Genomic DNA, 17,953 nt, shown 5'->3' on the forward strand with positions numbered 1-17,953 from the left:
CTTAGTTCCAGTCATCTAGAAGGAACTTTTTATTCTTTCCATAATAATGTGAGGAAGGCTTGTAAATTATCCCCATCTTTGCAAGAATATAAAACCTGGAACTCCAGTGGGTTTTCTTCCTACTCATTCACACAGATTGGGGTGTGTGTGTGTGTGTGTGTGTGTGTGTGTGTGTGTGTAAGTTAATGTTTCAGAACATAATTTATTTGTTTTTTAATGCTTATCTAAGGTCTCAAATGACTGTAATCTCTTTGCCCATGTGGATTTTTTTCCTTCACTTTTACTGAGAAAACAAAGTGTTGGTGGGTATTTTTTTGTTTCTATCCAGCTTCTTAGAACTCACTTTCTCCCATTTCGTTTTCTTTCCCCTCCTTCATCCCATATTAAATGCCTCCTAGACATATTTGAAGAGCCCGGAGACCACTTCTCAAGGAGAGGATTGATTGCTATTAATTAACAGGTGAAATAGGTACTGACCAATTCCCTGAAATTCTCTCCAAGTCACTGAGTATGTACTTAATTTGAACTGGCATAAATGGAAAAAAAAAAAAAAAAAAAGACTTGCTGGCTATGGCTATGTAATTGTAAACCAGCTTCAGGGACAGCTGGATTCAGGTGTCCAAATGCTACCATGGATCTCTTGGCTCTGCTTTCATCTATGTTAGTTCTCAGGCAAGCACTCTGAAAGGTGACAGCCAAGGCCACCAGCTCCAGATGTACCTCCTACTGGTTTGCCAACCCAAGCACAAAGATTTGTAACTGTGTTCTAGTAGGTTCAGCAAAAATCGCAAGATTGATTTTTGTTAGTCTAGCTTAGGTCATGTGCCCACCTAGGAGGTGAGCATTTTAGCAAGGGAAATAGAAGCTCCAGATGATGGACTTGGATATACACTCACCCAGGTTTAGGGGGCAGAGCTTCATGGAAATGGGTTGTCCCATCTAAGAGGTCCTAGTTCTTACAAGTTATCAAAAATACTTTACCCATTCTCTGATATCAAGAGTTATGGTTTGTATCTGCTGTAACTCTTCATGCATTGAAGTCTAGTTTAGATACCTGGATGTAAGGAATGGATCCTTTATTGAAGCAATATATTGGCACTTTTTTAGAAGTCTGTCCATGGGAAGATTTTTTTCAAAGACTTTTTCTCTGACTGTAACACTCTTACTTACCACTAGCTCCTTGTTTTCCCGCCAGAGAGTAAGGAAGACTAGAGGAGATCACTGGATGTTCTTGGCATTTTGAAAAGCCCTTCCTTGTTTTGAATCTTAGTCTCTCCCTTTTTTGTCGACTGCCTCCTCTTCTCCTGGCATGCAGCATCCCCACAATTCATTTATATTCACTCTGACAGTTCAACTGCCTGAGCTGCTTATTTGGCATCTTGACACATCCATCCATCACTTCTTTATTCCCACTCTCTCCCTCCCTCTTCCCTTCTGAGTATAACAGTTACCACGATTACGAATTCCAGGACCACAAGAAAAATGGTTCAGAAGAGCCAAAGGATATATCCAATGTTCACAAAGGGTCTGAGTTTATGAGGAACCCCTAGTGCATGTCACTGGTCTTCCGTACCATTTCTTCTCCGCTCCTCAAAGCTTAAAGAGGAGACCACCACTCTGCACAGGGATCCAGAGCCCTCTCTCCCTCTCCCCCCTCTCCCTCCCTCCCTCTCTCTCTCCTTTACTGTTTGTTCTTGACTTTAGACACTGTGAGATACTAGAGTTTGGCAAAAATAATTGCTAATGGATGTGTGTATTTCTTACTACCTGCGAGCAATGTGAGAAGAGCTAAAGAAGCCTCGGTTCTCTTCCTTCTCTTTCTATCTTCCTGCAAACAGATATTAAGACGTGGTTGACTACAGACTACACAGTCACAGTATCTGCCAGTTACTAGGCAGCTACTCTGGGAAAGGCAGGATTCTTGATCCTTTGCATGAGTTTTCTCCTTTAAACATCAGAACAACCCTGCAAGGGAGCTTCTATTTTCCCCATTTTACAAATGAGAAAATTCAGAGAGTTTTCGTGACTTGCCCAAGGTCGCACAGCTTAACGGTAGAGAATCTTGATCTTTAACTGTGATTTCCAATTTTGTAGTGTGTGTATCTTTTTTCCTTAATATTGCACTGCTTTAGAAAAGGGCCCTCGAAAAGGATGCAGTTCTGTTAGGTCGATGCAGAGTTCAAAACAGAAACAGGTGGATTCTGGAAACAGCGCCCCTCCCTGGAGGGGGCAGAACCTGCACCCACAGTCTTGCACAGGTAACGCTACACTCTGCCTCCATGTGACCCAAGGTCTAATCCACTTTCCTGTGTAGACATCTGAACTTCCAGACTTCACAATGGAAACTTTATAGAATATAAGATAGAGCATGAACTTTGGAGTCAGATTTCTACCCATAACCAGATTCTGCTTGCTGGCCAGCTGTGGGAAGGTGGATCAACCTCTCTGGCTGTCCATTTTCTCACTCATGAATAATGACAATAACTAACGTTCATAACATTTATTGAGCATTTACTATATTCCAGGCAGTGTTTGATGTGCTTTAAAAATATTAACTCATGGAATCTTCATGACAAAATTATGGGTGTAGGTTCTACTATTTGCCTCATTTTACCAGAAAATTGAGGCACAGAAAAGTTAAGTAACTCAGATTCAAATTGACAGTCTGGCTCAGTGGTTCTCGAATGTGAGTTTTGCCCCCAGGGGACATTTGGCAACTTCCGGAGACATTTCTGGTTGTCACCACTAGGGGGTGCTATGGGCATCTGGTGGGTTGAGGCCAGGGATGCTGCCGTACACCCTGCAAGGCACAAGGTGGACCCCGGAACAAAGAATGATACGGCCCCAAACGGCAGTAAGTCCCGAGGCTGGGAAACTTGTTCTCCTAACCCCATAACTGCTGTCCTGCCTCCCAGGTGAAAGCATGATAATTTGCCTCTCACAGGATTCCCGCGGAGATAAAGAAGATAATTAATGTGTCACTAACACAGCACCTGGTGCGTGCGTTCCGGTAACTTGGCTTTCCTCTTCCCTAATCATCTGTTCCTCTCTCCAGAGAAAAGCAGGGTCAGAAGACACCTCGATGGCTGACTTCTGCTCCGCAGAGGGACCCAGGCACAGCGGAGTCCCAGACCGCATCGCAGCCTCTGTGTAGGAGACGTTGGGAGTCCATTAGCAATCCTTGAATTTCCTCGCTGGGCTGAATGACCGCTGTTTCTGTTTGTGTTTACAGTCGATTTGGAAACAAGTGTCCAGGAGGATAATGTGGCCACTTCTTCCCCCAAGACAATGGAGATAAGCGCTGTTGCGGATGCCAACGGGGAGAATCTTGGGAAGGAGGCCAAAGCCCAGACACCAGCTGCTAAATCTCGTTTTTTCTTGACACTCTCTCGGCCTGTACCAGGACGTACCGGAGACCAAGCCACGGATTCATCCACTGGACCAGTGAAGCTTGATGTCAGCTCCGATAAAGCTCTAGGGAACAAAGACCCGAGTGAGCCCATGGCACTTCCGGTGGCAGCTGCACTGGGGTGCGACCCAGATAAAACCCCCGTGCAGACCCCGGCCCAAGCCGAGGGCCTCTCTGCCACTTGGGGACCAGAGTCTCGTCTATCTGAGTCTGGGGGGGCAGCCCCCTCCAAGCCCAAGGACTCCAGCTTCTTTGACAGACTCTTCAAACTGGACAAGGGACGGGACGAGGCCCTCGTGGACCGCCAACAGGAAGCCGGGCGTGCAGAGCGTCACCACCCCGCCGCCGAAACTCCTGGATTCTCCACGCGGTCGGACGATGTCCCTGCAGAGAGGGTAAGACAGTCCGTTTTGTTCTTAATGCAGGCTCGGGGGGCACTTGTGGGGCAAGACGATTGCACGTGTGTTGCTGTGCCATCACCGAGGGGTCCTGACAAGGTATCAAGCCATGGATCCCTCTAGAACCAACAGCACATTGCAGCACGGTGGTCGCCAGTGTTTCTGCGGGCAGAAACATCTGTTGGAAGAACAACAACAGCTGTGGCATCTGTTTCATGTAAAAGAAAAGAGGAGGTGAGTCACATACAGATGAATCTGTCCCTCCATTTATCAAAGGCAGCGGTGGACAGGTTGCATTTATGATCAAATGGTGTCTGGAGGGAAAAGCATTAGCAGAATAAAAACGGTTCCTAAAAGACTTAAATACCTGCCCGTCTCAGTAGCTGGTTTCATATACAGAATGTTTATGGGCTTTTGTTGGAATGCATTTCACTTCTTACGTTTAATAGCTTGGACTGATCTTTAACTATCTTTTGCACTAAAGTGTGCATTTAAAGAAAGAGCTTTTACAGCTCTGGGAAGACTCTTTTATGTACAAATTATTTTTCAACAAGCTGGAGTAATACCTTTGTAAAACACGAGATTTTTTTTTTTTTTTTTTTTTAAGGAGGCATCTGAACCAGTTGCTTTCTTTCCTGGCAAAGAAAGGCAAATCCTTTTGATCTTAAAAAGAGCATTTGATTTTAACCTTGAGAGTTCGTTCGTATTGGGGACCGAGAAAAGGACTCCTTGAATGAAGAAGGAAATGAAAGTAGATACATTGTATTTTAAGGCACTTATTCCCTTAGTTAATGGATTTTTAAACAACAGTATTTTTCAAAATTTGGGAGTAAAGTGCCTCTACTAGAGATTAGACCCAGGAAAAAATTAAATGGGCTGTTTTTTATTATATGGTTATGTATCGTGGCTGTCAATATATTTGTCTTAATGACAACCAGCTTCCCTGCCAAGTTGCTAATGATAACACTGGCTGTCATTTATTTAGCTTTTACAATGTGCCAGGCTCTGTTCTAAGCACTGTCCAGATATTATTTTCCTTCAGGAAAATGAGTATCACATTAATCTGAGGTTTTAATGTATCCAGGATGGTGTCAAAAATTATACTGTAAATATTAAACACCAACTGAAAATTCTGGACTGTTAGAATTGAGGAACAGATAAGGCTCGTATGTTTAGGCTCATGCTATCAGCATTCTTGTCATTTCTGTAAATTTTTACTCTAAGAACTGATTCTTATATTTTCTTTCAAAAGTTAGAAAAATTGCCCTTTAAATGCCCCCTTCCCCAAATGCAGCAGTTCAGGAGGCAATTGAATAGCTTTCTGTTTAATTCAAAGTGAGCCTTCAAATGTATGCTGGCATCAGATCTTTACTGAGGGTGACACTGCCAGGCCCAGGTGAGGCACGGCCACGGTGGTGGACAGGACAGGGTCCCGGTCCTCAGGGAGTTTTTGGTCTAGCGAGAGAAGAGGTACAAAAAACTCACAGTTACAATGCAAGGTGCCCAGTGCTCTGGTGGGGAAGGCCAAGTGTTGGAGAGGATGTCCAGACACAAGGAGAATTAGCCTACCTGGCCCAGGGAACCTTCCATCAAATGTATAAACCTGGAGCCCGAAAGGTCCTTGTCTCGGGGCTATAAACTGGTCATCAATATTCATGAATATTTGAGAAGCTATTTACTACTTTACTTTGAGTGGGGAAACTCTTGTTGCCTTCTTGTTATCGGTCATGGGCTACTAAGGCCATTCTGAGTTTTTGAATAGTCACATGTTTCATTTCCATGGGCATCCAAAGCCAGCCCATGGCTTGAGTTAGGAAAAGACTGAGTTATTTATGGAAAGAGAATGAAGGACTGAGCTTTACCCGTCTTGGGATAGGTGTCTGTGATGCATCCAAATCCCCATCCTAATTAAGTAAACCAGTTCAGCCTCTGATAACCGACCCTTGAAAGTATTTAACCTTAAAAACTTAATGTGATCAATCCATTCCTATCCTACGAAGACGGCAGAAAGTTTTAGAATTGTGCTTTATCAACTCAGTTTTTTTTTTTAATTGAATGCTCTTTGGGACAGCACCTCAACCAGAGTGGTATGAACTCCAAAATGAGATTTGATTCACAGGATGGGGTCTGTGTTGGGAACATGGCAGGTATTTAATATAGTCAAGCCTATGGGCAATATTTTGATGTTATAGTTAGTAACCTCTCAGAAAATCTAAAAATTGTCACTTATCTTCCTCTTGGAGTAAGTGAATTTGTTTGCCTAGATTCACCCATGAAATTTGCATGTGTTTGTTCCACTACAGATTTCCATTTTTGGTTGGTTGTATCATTGGAATTTGAAATATGGAGTGTTCACTCTGCCCTACGTGCTTATAAAACATGGAAAAGTTATGAAATAGCCACTCATTTCTCCTCCAGTCTGTAAACTTGTGGATATTCAAATACATATATCTGCAAAGGTTTTTAACAGCAACAACGGCAAAACGGCCTTCTGATTGTTAAGATTTCTGTTCTGATCCCTGGCTGCACAGTCTGTATTTGGGGGAAAAATCAATTGTCCTGGAAGTGTAATGAAAGAGTCCAGCTCTCAGAAAGTAACAGGAATAAAACTTCTCAATCAATGGCTTTCTTGGTGGGAGTAGCATGCTATGCATATGTGGCCATCAATGTATCGATTCAGAATTCTTAGGGTAAATTATGCCTTGGGCTCAGCGGTGTCAGCTGTCTCTCCTCTCCCACCCAGTCAATCCTCCCCCCACACCCCACCCGGTTTCACTGTGTGTCTCTTACTGGATTGGAATTCCAACCACAAACCCACAGAGCCGTGAATTGGGAGAAAGATGCCACCATTTCATTCTGGGGGAAACACACAAATCTGTGTTTTCAGAACGACAATCTTATTTTTGTGCCTTATAAAACTACATTCAGAGCATAGCATAATTAAAACAAGGCCAGAATTCATGAACAAATGAAGCATTTACTACATAGGCCAAAGAAAAGATAAATTATATGCCTGAAAGGTTTCACTGAGCTGTGATTCACACAAACCAATGTGTTGGCAGGGATGAGGTGGGTTTTTTTGTAATTTTTCTCTCAATTGAACCAGAACTATAAGATACGCATTTAAGAGATTCAGCCCTCTCAAAATTGATCACATCATGAAAACTTGATCTTTAGTGGTTAAAAATACAACAACAACAACACTAAATTTCTGTTGTCACTGGTAATTCCAGAAGTGTCTTTGTGTTGGGGGTAGGGGTGCTTTAAGTGTTGCCAAGCACAGATTCAGGAGATTTAAACAAGAATATCCCTTTTCTTTTAAAAGTTTAATTAAATTCTGTGTTATTTAAACACCAACGTTGTGCAAGGCACTTAAAAGATAAATTATGGTCCTAGACCTTCAAAGATCATATAATCTAGTAAGAGACACACTATTTTTTTTTAAATCGGATGGTATTTGCCTGTTTTCAATTCACTCTTTTTTTAAATTAATTTATTTGTTTATTTTATTTTTGGCTGCATTGGGTCTTCGGTGCTGCGTGCGGGCTTTCTCTAGTTGCAGCGAGCGGGGGCTACTCTTCGTTGTGCTGCGTGGGCTTCTCATTGTGGTGGCTTCTCTTGTTGCGGAGCACGGGCTCTAGGTACGCGGGCTTCAGTAGTTGTGGCTCACGGGCTCAGTAGTTGTGGCTCGCAGGCTCTAGAGTGCAGGCTCAGTAGTTGTGGCGCATGGGCTTAGCTGCTCCGTGGCATGTGGGGTCTTCCCGGACCAGGGCTCAAACCCGTGTGCCCTGCATTGGCAGGCGGGTTCTTAACCACTGTGCCACTAGGGAAGTCCCGAGACACACATTTTTAAGGGAGGTTGTGATAAGTGCATTGATCCTCAAATTCATTCAGGCTATGGATTTTTAGAGAAGTACCCAGTGTTTTGCTTCCTCCTCTTCTTTTCTCTCTTGAACACACTCCATTCAGGCTTTGTCGTCCATAAAACCTGCTCCTGTCAAAGCTGCCACGATGTCACACCTCCCCCCACCCCTCACCTCAGCTGCCAAACTGAGTACGTCTCCGTCCTTATGCTGCCCTATTTGTGGGTCACATCTGACACAGCCCACCATCCCTTCCTTCTTGAAGCAGCATCCTCACTTGGTTTGCAGGTTCCCCACCTCCCTGGCTGCTCTTCCTTAATCTCTCGTGCTGAGTCTTAACCTCTGAACGTCGGGGTCCCCAGCGTACAGTTCTTGGATGTCTTCGTCTTTAACTACACTTCCTTCCTTGCAGATCTCCTCCAGTCCCAAGGGTTAAATATAGCCATCTGCTGACACGTCCCAGATTGATGTCTCTAGCCTAGATCTACCCCTGAAGTCCAGACTTGAGTAGCTAGCTGCCTCTGCTACCTGTCTATTTGGATTTCTACACCGCTATTTGAATGTTCGCTGGACATCTGGACCTCGATAGGTCCAAAACTGAACTCTTCACTCACACTCAACACCACCACCACCGACAACATACCCACTTGTTTAATCCACAGGCTTCTCATCTCAGTTACTGGTAACTCCATCCTACCACTGCTCTTTAGTGGTAGAACTGGAATGAAAGAACCAAGATCTCTACAGTCCTTTTCTACATGGTGTAAAGGAGTGAATTAGAACATAAACATTGCAGTCAAGTAGCCTAGGTTTCAACTCTGTGTCTGTCACCTACTGGCTGTGTGACCTTGGGCAAGTTACTTAACCACTCTGAGCCTCAGTTTCTTCATCTGTAAAATGGGGATAATAATAATATCAAGCACATTTTCACATTATTCACACTTGTGAAAATTAAATAAGTCATGTAAAGTACTTAACACAGAGCTATTGCATTTTGAGAAATATTATCAGTATCACGGTTTTTCTCCCCCTTACTTCACATTTTAGTCTTTTTGCCCTTCCCTTCCATAGTCTTCAACCAAAATCTGCAGAGATAGCACAATTGAATCGAATTTGAAAGCTACATAACCAAAGGCATAAGTCCTAATTTGGGTTAAAAAAAAGATGCAGGAATTGTAAAATTATTTTTAGAAATAATAGAATTTAAATGCCCATACCCGCAAGCTCCAGTTTCTTTGTCTGACATTCAAGGGTCTCTACCAGCTTTCCTTTGTCTGTTTTTCTAACTGTATTTTCCCCTATTGCCCTAAATTTATCTGGTCAGAATGGCCAACATATGACCTGTGCAGATGCCATCTACTCCCCAGGATTTTCTCTGCCTGTATCTCCATCTCTCTCTGTTTATCAGAAATCTGCTTCACCTTCAAGTGCCGAGTTCTCCATGAAGCTGACCAGGTGTCCCCACTCCTGGCTGGTTTCTGATGACATGAATCTCTCTAGTTTTTTGGGTTTTTTTTTTTTTGTATTCTATATGTTAAGTGAAATTCTGTGATAAAATCACTTTGAAGGAATCATCTCACTGAAAGATCAAAACTTCAAGGGAATTTTTGTATCTTTACCATTTTACGGATGAAGAAATCAAAGCTTTAGAGAAACCAAGTCACTCACTCCAAGTTACACAGCTAAAAAAGAATTGTCCGTCTCCAAAGCCCATACTTCTCATGCTCAATATTATGTTTTTACCAATTATTTGAAACTGCAATAACGTTGCAACTATGAAAAATTGAATAATGATGTGAGGAAGTGCTTTTCAAAAATTTTAGTACATGCAATATTGGAAATATCAAGTTAATCTCAAATCAAAAAGAAATAAATCCCCTCATTCCAGCATTTGAAGGCCAAGTGAATTACAAGGTGTGTTTTTTATTTCATCCTGTTTACCTCTGGCCAGAAGGCCACGACATTTCAACAGGTAAAGAGAACTATCCACCCAAAACTGTTTGTCAGTAAAGAGGGAAAACCTGTCTTAAACTATACAAGTTATGGAGTAGGCAAGGTTTTCAGCTATAACACTATAATTTTTATGAACTTTATAAATTAGCACTAAGAAACATTTGATGTGAAACGTTTACTGTAGCAGGGGTGCAAGTGTTAGGGGCCTGACTGACACAGGAATGAGTTCAGATTCTACCACTTACTAGCCGTGTGGTAGAGTCAAATAATAACAATTGCCCCAGTTTTTAATAATTGGTTATTCCTCGGCCGTGTAGTAAGCCTTTGTCACACCTTAATGGCTTTGATTCTTATAACAACACAACAAGGTAGATATTTTTATTGCCATTTAACAAATGAGGAAGCCGGGGCTCAAAGAAGTTAAGTTACCGGCTCAAGGCCACACAGTTAAATTAGTGGCAGAACTGGAATCAAGATCCGGCAGTGACCAAAGCCTGTTACACTCACTCATTTCAAAACCTTGTGTTTTCATTCACAAGAGGAAGGTACTGCCTGCCCTAGACGCTATTGCAAGGACAAAAGATGACATGGGCAGTCAGTAGTAATGATGCTAAATGAAATAGTATATTTTCTAAATTGTCAGAAACTTAGAAATAAAGAATAATGAAATAGAGCAAATGGTCTTCCAGTATGATGGAGTTTGGATAGTACATCATCTAGGGTACCTTTGGTTGCAAGTAAAGAAAAAAAAAACTCAATCAATAGTGGCTTCGTTAATGAGGGAAATGTACTATTTCTTGTACATAATAAGAATTCGAGAAGTGGGGTGTTTAGTCTGGTTCAGTATCTTCACAGCCCCAGGATGCATCAGTCTCAGTGCCCTCTGTGTATTGGCTTGGTTCACAGGCTTAATCCCTTGTGGTTTTTCTTTTTCTTTCTTTCTTTTTTTTTTTTTGTGGTATAGTTGATGTACAATATTATATAAGTTTCGGGTGTACAAGATAGTGATTCACAATTTTTAAAGGTTATACTCCATTTATAGTTATTGTAAAATATTGGCTTTGTGGTTTTAAGAAGGTTGCCATAGTTCCAAGCAGTGTATAGAGTCATAATGTCCTATCAAACGAAATAGGAGTTTCCTAAAATTTACTCATTGGTGAAACCAAGTCACATGTCTGGGTGGAGGTACAAGGGGGGGTTGGAAAGTTTCTTCAGTAGAAAGCAGGCTCTGCCAGCAAAGAAGATATGTTACAGGTAGAAACCAGATATATTATTTTCTATCCAACTTTATGTGAGAAAAACATTAAGTGGATGGAGCTGCTAAAGGCTACTACAGTATCCCCCTATGGTAATTTATTTAAATAAATAGCTCTTTAACTTGACTATGATCCACGGTAAGAAATAGATTTTACATCTTGACCTGATACATATGCATGTACATGAAACAAAGAATTCACCAAATAGTAGTATTCTTACAGCACGTAACACAGGCTGGTTTTCTATTAGAATTTCTAATAGAAATTTCTAATAGAAAATTCTAATAGAATTTTCTATTCTTTCCAGTCTATTTCATTTGATGGTTTTAATGCTGGTTTTGATCCATTAAATTATGTTCCAATCCACCCGTAGTCACAATCTGAAGTTTGAAAAACTCTTTCTACCACCATCACCCTTTTCACATAGGGAGACAGTGATCTTGAGGGATGTCACTGTTTCTTATGCAACTGGGTGTCCCCAGTGCACCCTGCCTGGCACACCCTGGCAGGCGGTAATGTTTGTTAGATGAACTTGACAAGGATGAAGGTGGTACATACGCATCACGTTACAATTTTTCAAAGAATGTTAGAATATATTATTGCAATCTCATTATCACCTCTGCCTAACACAACTTTAAATAAAAATGATTTCAAAATATATGTACACTATAGATGTTTTCACATAGATAAACTATGTAGAATCATGAATCTCTACTATTTATTTGGTATTTTTCATTCAGCCTTTAACATGTTATGGTGTTAATCATCACGGTTGAATATCAAGTGAATTGTGTTTTGCAGTGAATTTGCAAAATATATTTTGAGTTTACTTTCCCTTTGGCATTATCCAGTCTGATTCTCTCCTTCCAAGGTTATAATAACAGTCCTGATTTATTGAGCATTTACTAACTCACAGAGAAGTGAAGTAACTTGCATAAGATAAAGTGGCTAGAAAGCGGCAGAGCTGGAATTTGTCACCTACAGGCTTAGTCACTGTGCCTATGAGTTTAAAAAGAGGGAACGTTTAGAACCTTTGGAAACATATCTTTTTAAAACTCCTGAAGCTAGTATTTCCCAAACTGACATTCTGTGGACTCATCAGTCCAGTGAGATCAACCTAGAAATAGGGTGCCACCGTCAAATAGTTTTGGAAATATATAATAGTACTTGTTTTATACTCTCCTGAAGATTCACAGTGGATGTCAGCCTACTAAAGCCTCTGAAAAGTCCTGCAGCAAGCACACCTGCTTCACTTTAACTGCTTCTCAGACTTAATTATCCATAGAACAGTTGTATCTTCCAAGGAATAGTTCTTCTAGGAAATGCTGAGCTAAGCATGTAGACCAAAGTTGGAAAATGGCCTCTTGTAGGATGCATCATGCCACAGATGGGTTTTATTTGACCTATACAGTGTCTTAAATAATATTTTAATTAATTGATAACATTCTGAAATTGACAAAGTTGACAATAGTTTTAAATTATGAGATTTCAATAGAATTCCGTATTTCAGAAATTTCTGAAAAATGGGACATTTCATCCTATATTCCCAGGTGGGATGTCAGTTGTGACTGCCCCTCGAGATGGGGCATTCACTCCCCAGTTCACCCAAGTCCCCACCCCTCCCTATTGGTTCCCAATAGTACAGCGTGTGAGTTGTCCTTCACTATAACACTTGCAGTGTTATTTTCTTGTGGTAGAGTTGAGAGTAATTCAATCAGAGACCACTTTGCATCCTTCATAGCACAAGGCATAAGGCAATTTGAAGCAATTTAGGTGATCATCTGGCTAATAAACTATAAATCCAGCCCAAGAGTCAGTTTGTCGGCAGGTGTTGAACAGTAAATGGGAGGCATTGATACTTTCATTTATTCATTCAACAAACATCTGAGTGCTTTCTTTGGGCCAGGAATGATTTTAGGATGGATAGAATGATGTACCTCATGGGAGCTTTCATTCTATTGGAAAGACCAACAATAAACACGAAAATAAATACACAAAGAGTTCCAGTGTATTAAAAGGGTTACAAATGAAATAAACAGAGTTTTGAGAAAGCAGAGAAGAGAGGGGGCTGATAATTAGGATTGGGTAGGGGGTAGGGTCAGGAAGGATTTGGTCTAATGTAAAAATTCAGGAAAAAGGATGTGACTTTTCTTTTTTCTGTATAAGGCCAAACCATTCTTAGAAAATCTGCAACCTAATTTTGGCAGCGTTCAAAACAGTTTTCTCACTACTGGGAAGTGTTTGTTAAACAGATGACAAACTCGTTCTAGGCTATGGGTTATTTGCTTTTGTATTTTGAAGTGGTTTTTTTGATGTTGGATATTTTTTTCTCTAATAAATGTAAATTGTCATTATCAGTCTGGAGGTTGCACATGTTGGAGCTGATCATAGAACAGAAGAATCTACCACAGATTCTTTTTTTGCCTGATGTGAACTGGGAATCACTCTCCACCCACCCTTTGCCCACAGTAAATGTATTTTTCAATTTTATATCATACGTAATGGACTGTATTTAAGAGTGTGCCAGGGCTTCCCTGGTGGCGCAGTGGTTAAGAATCCGCCTGCCAATGCAGGGGACACGGGTTCGAGCCCTGGTCCGGGAAGATCCCACATGCCGCGGAGCAACTAGGCCTGTGCGCCACAACTACTGAGCCCGCGTGCCACAACTAGAAGCCACAGCAGTGAGAAGCCCGCACACCACGCAGCAACAAAGACCCAATGCAACCAAAAATAAATAAATTAAAAAAAAAAAAAAAAGAGTGTGCCAACTCATGTGTTCTTAGGAATATCCCCAAAGTAATTACTGTTGCCAAAAACAGAAGCAAGGAAAGAACACTGTATTGCTTAATCCTCGACCCACATTTCACTTGCCATTGGAAATCAAGTTGACAAATTCACATACCCCTCAAGCAGAGGAGTTACTGAGACAGAAAATGGAAAACCCTTATTTATAGGAAGAAAGTGTGAATTGCTTTCTCTGATAGATTTCTTTCCACTCTCCACCTATCACTACAATGAACAACTGGTTTATTTAATCTTTTAACTAGAACATCTCTGCATCCGTCAATATCATGGGCTAATGAGGCTCTACCATGTCAAGGTGCTATGTTACACTTCTGCCACCAAGATAGAATATGAGTTTTTAACATCCTGAGGTTATGTCTACAGAGTATTAAAACAGGTGGTGATCTTATGATTTATAATAAAGAGCATCATACTGGATAATTGGTCCAACCTTGCTTGATTCAATTAGTATAAGCAGCTAAAATGAACAGTTGCCACTCTCTCCTCCCAAAAAGAGAAGGGAAAAATAGGTAAGTGGAGCATTTTTAGATCTGTGTCATGCAGATTCCCCAATTAGAAAACATACCAGAAGACAATGAAAATCTAGATTTCACGTTTCAATACTTTTATGTTCTTTTTATTGCCCTCTGAAGTGTCTGATAATTTCTTAACTACCTGGATCACTAGGAAGTTTATTTCAACCGTGGCACTTTGGCAGTACACAATTTTAAAGTCTTAAGAAGTTTGAAAAGGCAATTTGACATCTAGGAATTTATTGAGAAAATGGGCAACATTTTATCCACAAGCTTTTTTTTTTAAGTCTGGCATTTTCTGTAAGAGAGAAGTTGGGAAGATCTAAAAGATCTGATTGCAGGGTTTTTGTACTGATTCTGGTGCACCCTTACATTGGACATCATAACAAAGATGACATAGAAATAGAAGTATTGACATGTGAAGATGGTTATAACATAACGTTAAATAAGAAAAGCAGGTTCCGGACTTCCCTGGTGGTCCAGTGGTTAAGACTCTGTGCTTCCACTGCAGAGGGTGCGGGTTCCATCTCTGGTTGGGGAAGTTCCACATGCCACGTGGTGCGGCCGAAAAAAAAAAAAAAGAAAGAAAGAAAAAAGCAACTTTCAAAATAGTATATACAGAAAGGTCACTTTTGGGTAAAAATCATTTTGCCTTGCCTGCCCACACATATTCATCCTTCCACCCAAAGAGGGGTGTGGAAAGAAAAATTGCAGATTGTTAGTAGTAGTTATTTTCTGTAATGGGATAATGGGTGCATGTTATATTTTTACTCTTTGCTCATCTAGATTTTCTCTTTTTTAGAAATTGAGCAAGTACTGAGTACTGCCTAAGTATAAGGAAAATACTACAATCTAGGTAATTTCCTGATTCCTCCACTAGATAGCGCTATGAAGCTTGCAGCATCCTGAATTGTATTAGAAACTGCAGTAGTAACAAGCGGTTTAACAGGAGGTTATTTTCACTCACAGTAATTCCGGAACTGTGCAATCCAGAGCTTGTGTGGCAATTTCTTGCTCAGAAATAACACTGATTTTTAACACGTATAACTAATGTGTATTTTGGAAAGAGAAATTTTGTTGTGGATGGCAGTTTTCAAAGTCCTTTCGTAATTGGCATTCCTTAAGGTTGTGCTACTTGAGTTCTTTCCTTATTTTTGCCATGGGCGTAAAAGATGTCAGTGCATTTTTATCCGTTGATGTGAATTGGGAAGGTATAGTGGGAAAAAATTAAAATACAAAATTAGCTACAGGGGTGGACACTCCTTCGGTGGTTTTGGGCTTTGTAGTAAAACAAAGTTTAAAAAAGAAAAATCCCAACTGCTTCGGAAATGTTGACGTTCTGTTAAATATTATTGGTAGACTTTGTTCTTAGAGTTCCTTCCTGCTTGTTTAAGTCATTTGCTTCCCCTTCTATGAAAATTGGAGGATAAATTTTTATCTTTAAGAATTAACCAAATCCCGTTTTTCATCCCCAATCTGACAATGGGTGTATGCAGGTGATGTGCTCCCAGAACAAAAAAAGTAAAGACATGATGTTTGTCTGGAGAGAATTGTTGCTGAGCAAATGATGCCCTTTGTGCTGCAGGGGCAACCAAGTGGGAGAGGAAACACAGCTCCTCCCTTTAATCCCAGACAGCATGTGGCTCGAATTTCCAACAGATGGAAAAGAGTAATGGGTTTCTGTACCAGTCAACATTTTTTAGACAAATTTTCCTGTGTTAAACTGCCTGTTAGACACTGATTTCTTGGTACAAAGATTCAAAATGAAACCAGTATGCACAATCGGTGGGGACATCTAGATGAGGTAGACATTCATCACAAATAGTTCCAGACAAGGCTTTTTTTAGCCTTGATCATCCTGCCTTCACTTGTATTTTCACTTGGACAATGCAGACCTTGCGTAGAGAAAGACGAAAGCCAGTTGACAATTTACAGTGGAAGGAAGGTGCCAGAAGTTCTATATGCGTTGTTTTTTTTGTTTTTTTTAAATTTATTTATTTATTTATTTTTTGCTGTGTTGGGTCTTCGTTTCTGTGCGAGGGCTTTCTCTAGCTGCGGCAAGCGGGGGCCACTCTTCATCGCGGTGCGCGGGCCTCTCACTGTCGCGGCCTCTCTTGTTGCGGAGCACAGTCTCCAGACGCGCAGGCTCAGGCTCAGCAATTGTGGCTCACGGGCCTAGTCGCTCTGTGGCATGTGGGATCTTCCCAGACCAGGGCTCGAACCTGTGTCCCCTGCACTGGCAGGCAGATTCTCAACCACTGCGCCACCAGGGAAGCCCTATATGCGTTTTATTATAGGCAATCAAATTAGGATAAGGCAGCATAATTTTTCAACATGACAAATTGTGATCACTTAACTAGTGTTCCTATCTGTTTGCCCTTTGAAGCCAACAGAAAGGAAAAAAATACAGGCCTCTTCCATATGGATGAAAAACAAGCTGACACCATGGACACCTGTTTGCTTAAAAAGAAGTTTCCAGATATTTCCTGGAGAACACCTGTGTTTCTATCTAAAATTTCTGTTTGCTGAGAATGATCTGCAGGCCTCATGAGAATAGCAAAGACGTATTTGTAGTTAAGGACAAAGACCCTACAAATAACCCGATATTTAGGGCATAGGTCACAAAGCGGTGGCCTTGGGCTGGATCGTCTTACAAACTGTGTTGAGCGTGGCCCTCTGGATGTTTTTTAAAATTTGGAATTAGTCGCCCACATTTTGTTTTAATTTTAATTTTTAATAGATAATACATTCACATGGCTCAAAATAAGAAATTATAAAACGGTATACTTTTCTACCAATGCCACCCGCAATAGATAATCACTGTTTGTATTTTTAAATGAGTCTTTCTTGAGCATATATAAGCAAAAGACAAGTATAAATTCACATTCCTTCTTTTTTAAGCAAATGGTAATATAATATACACTCTGTTCTATTCCATGCTTTTTTTTCCAGTTAACACTACTTTCTATATCTGTACAGCTTCCTCATTTGTAATACTTGCATAGTTTTCCAATGAATGGATGTACCATGATTTATTTACCCAGGACCTTATTAATGACATTTGGCAGGTTTCCAAACATTTGCCATGACCTCATTGTAGTGAATAAGCTCGTGTATTTGTTATTTCACACTTAGGTGAATTGAGGTTTAAAATCAGCTCTTAGGAGTGGAATCACTTGGTAAAAGAATATATTCTTTTTTAAATTTTAGTTGATAATGCCAAAATTTCAGCCCTCCATCAGGACTGAAATAGTTTATACTTCAATCAGTAAAATATGAGGGCCATTGAAAAACATTTGGTCATTTCCAGTTTTTAGCCATTACAATAAAGTTTTTATAAACGTTAATGTATGGGGTTTTGTGTGAATGTCAGTCTTCGTTTCTCTGGGGGGAAAAAAAGCCAGGAGTGTAATTGCTAGGTTATATTGGAGTTGCATATTCAGTTTTTTAAGAAACTGCTAAACTTTTCCCGATTGGCTGTACCATTTTGCATTCCCATCAGCAGAGTATGAGTGATCTAGTTGTTCTGCATCCTTGCCAGAATTTGAAACTGTCACTATTTTTCACTTTACCCATTCTGATAGGTGTGTGGTGATATCTTATTGTGGTTTTACTTTGCATTTCCCTAATGGCTAATGAAATTGAACATCTTTCATGTGCTTATTTGCCATCTATATCTTTTGTCCAGTGAAATGTCTCTTCATGTCTTTGCCATTCTCTAATTGGATTGCTTGAGTTTTTTGTTTGTTTGTTTGTT

At 40.6% G+C, this 17,953-nt stretch overlaps 1 protein-coding gene across 12 annotated transcripts in view; it reads left to right on the top strand.

The window, feature by feature from the left end:
* BCAS1 (brain enriched myelin associated protein 1) overlaps window positions 1-17,953 on the top strand; it is a 108,081-nt gene that overhangs the window by 36,832 nt on the left and 53,296 nt on the right. For all 12 annotated transcript variants that reach the window (XM_082428137.1, XM_082428139.1, XM_082428131.1 and 9 more), the window contains exon 4: window positions 3,233-3,804. In XM_082428137.1, coding sequence (XP_082284263.1) covers window positions 3,233-3,804 — 572 coding nt within the window. The remainder of the gene's footprint in view (window positions 1-3,232; window positions 3,805-17,953) is intronic.

The sequence above is a fragment of the Balaenoptera physalus genome (genome assembly GCF_965194825.1).
Source record: "Balaenoptera physalus genome assembly, chromosome: 16".
NCBI lineage: Eukaryota > Metazoa > Chordata > Mammalia > Artiodactyla > Balaenopteridae > Balaenoptera > Balaenoptera physalus.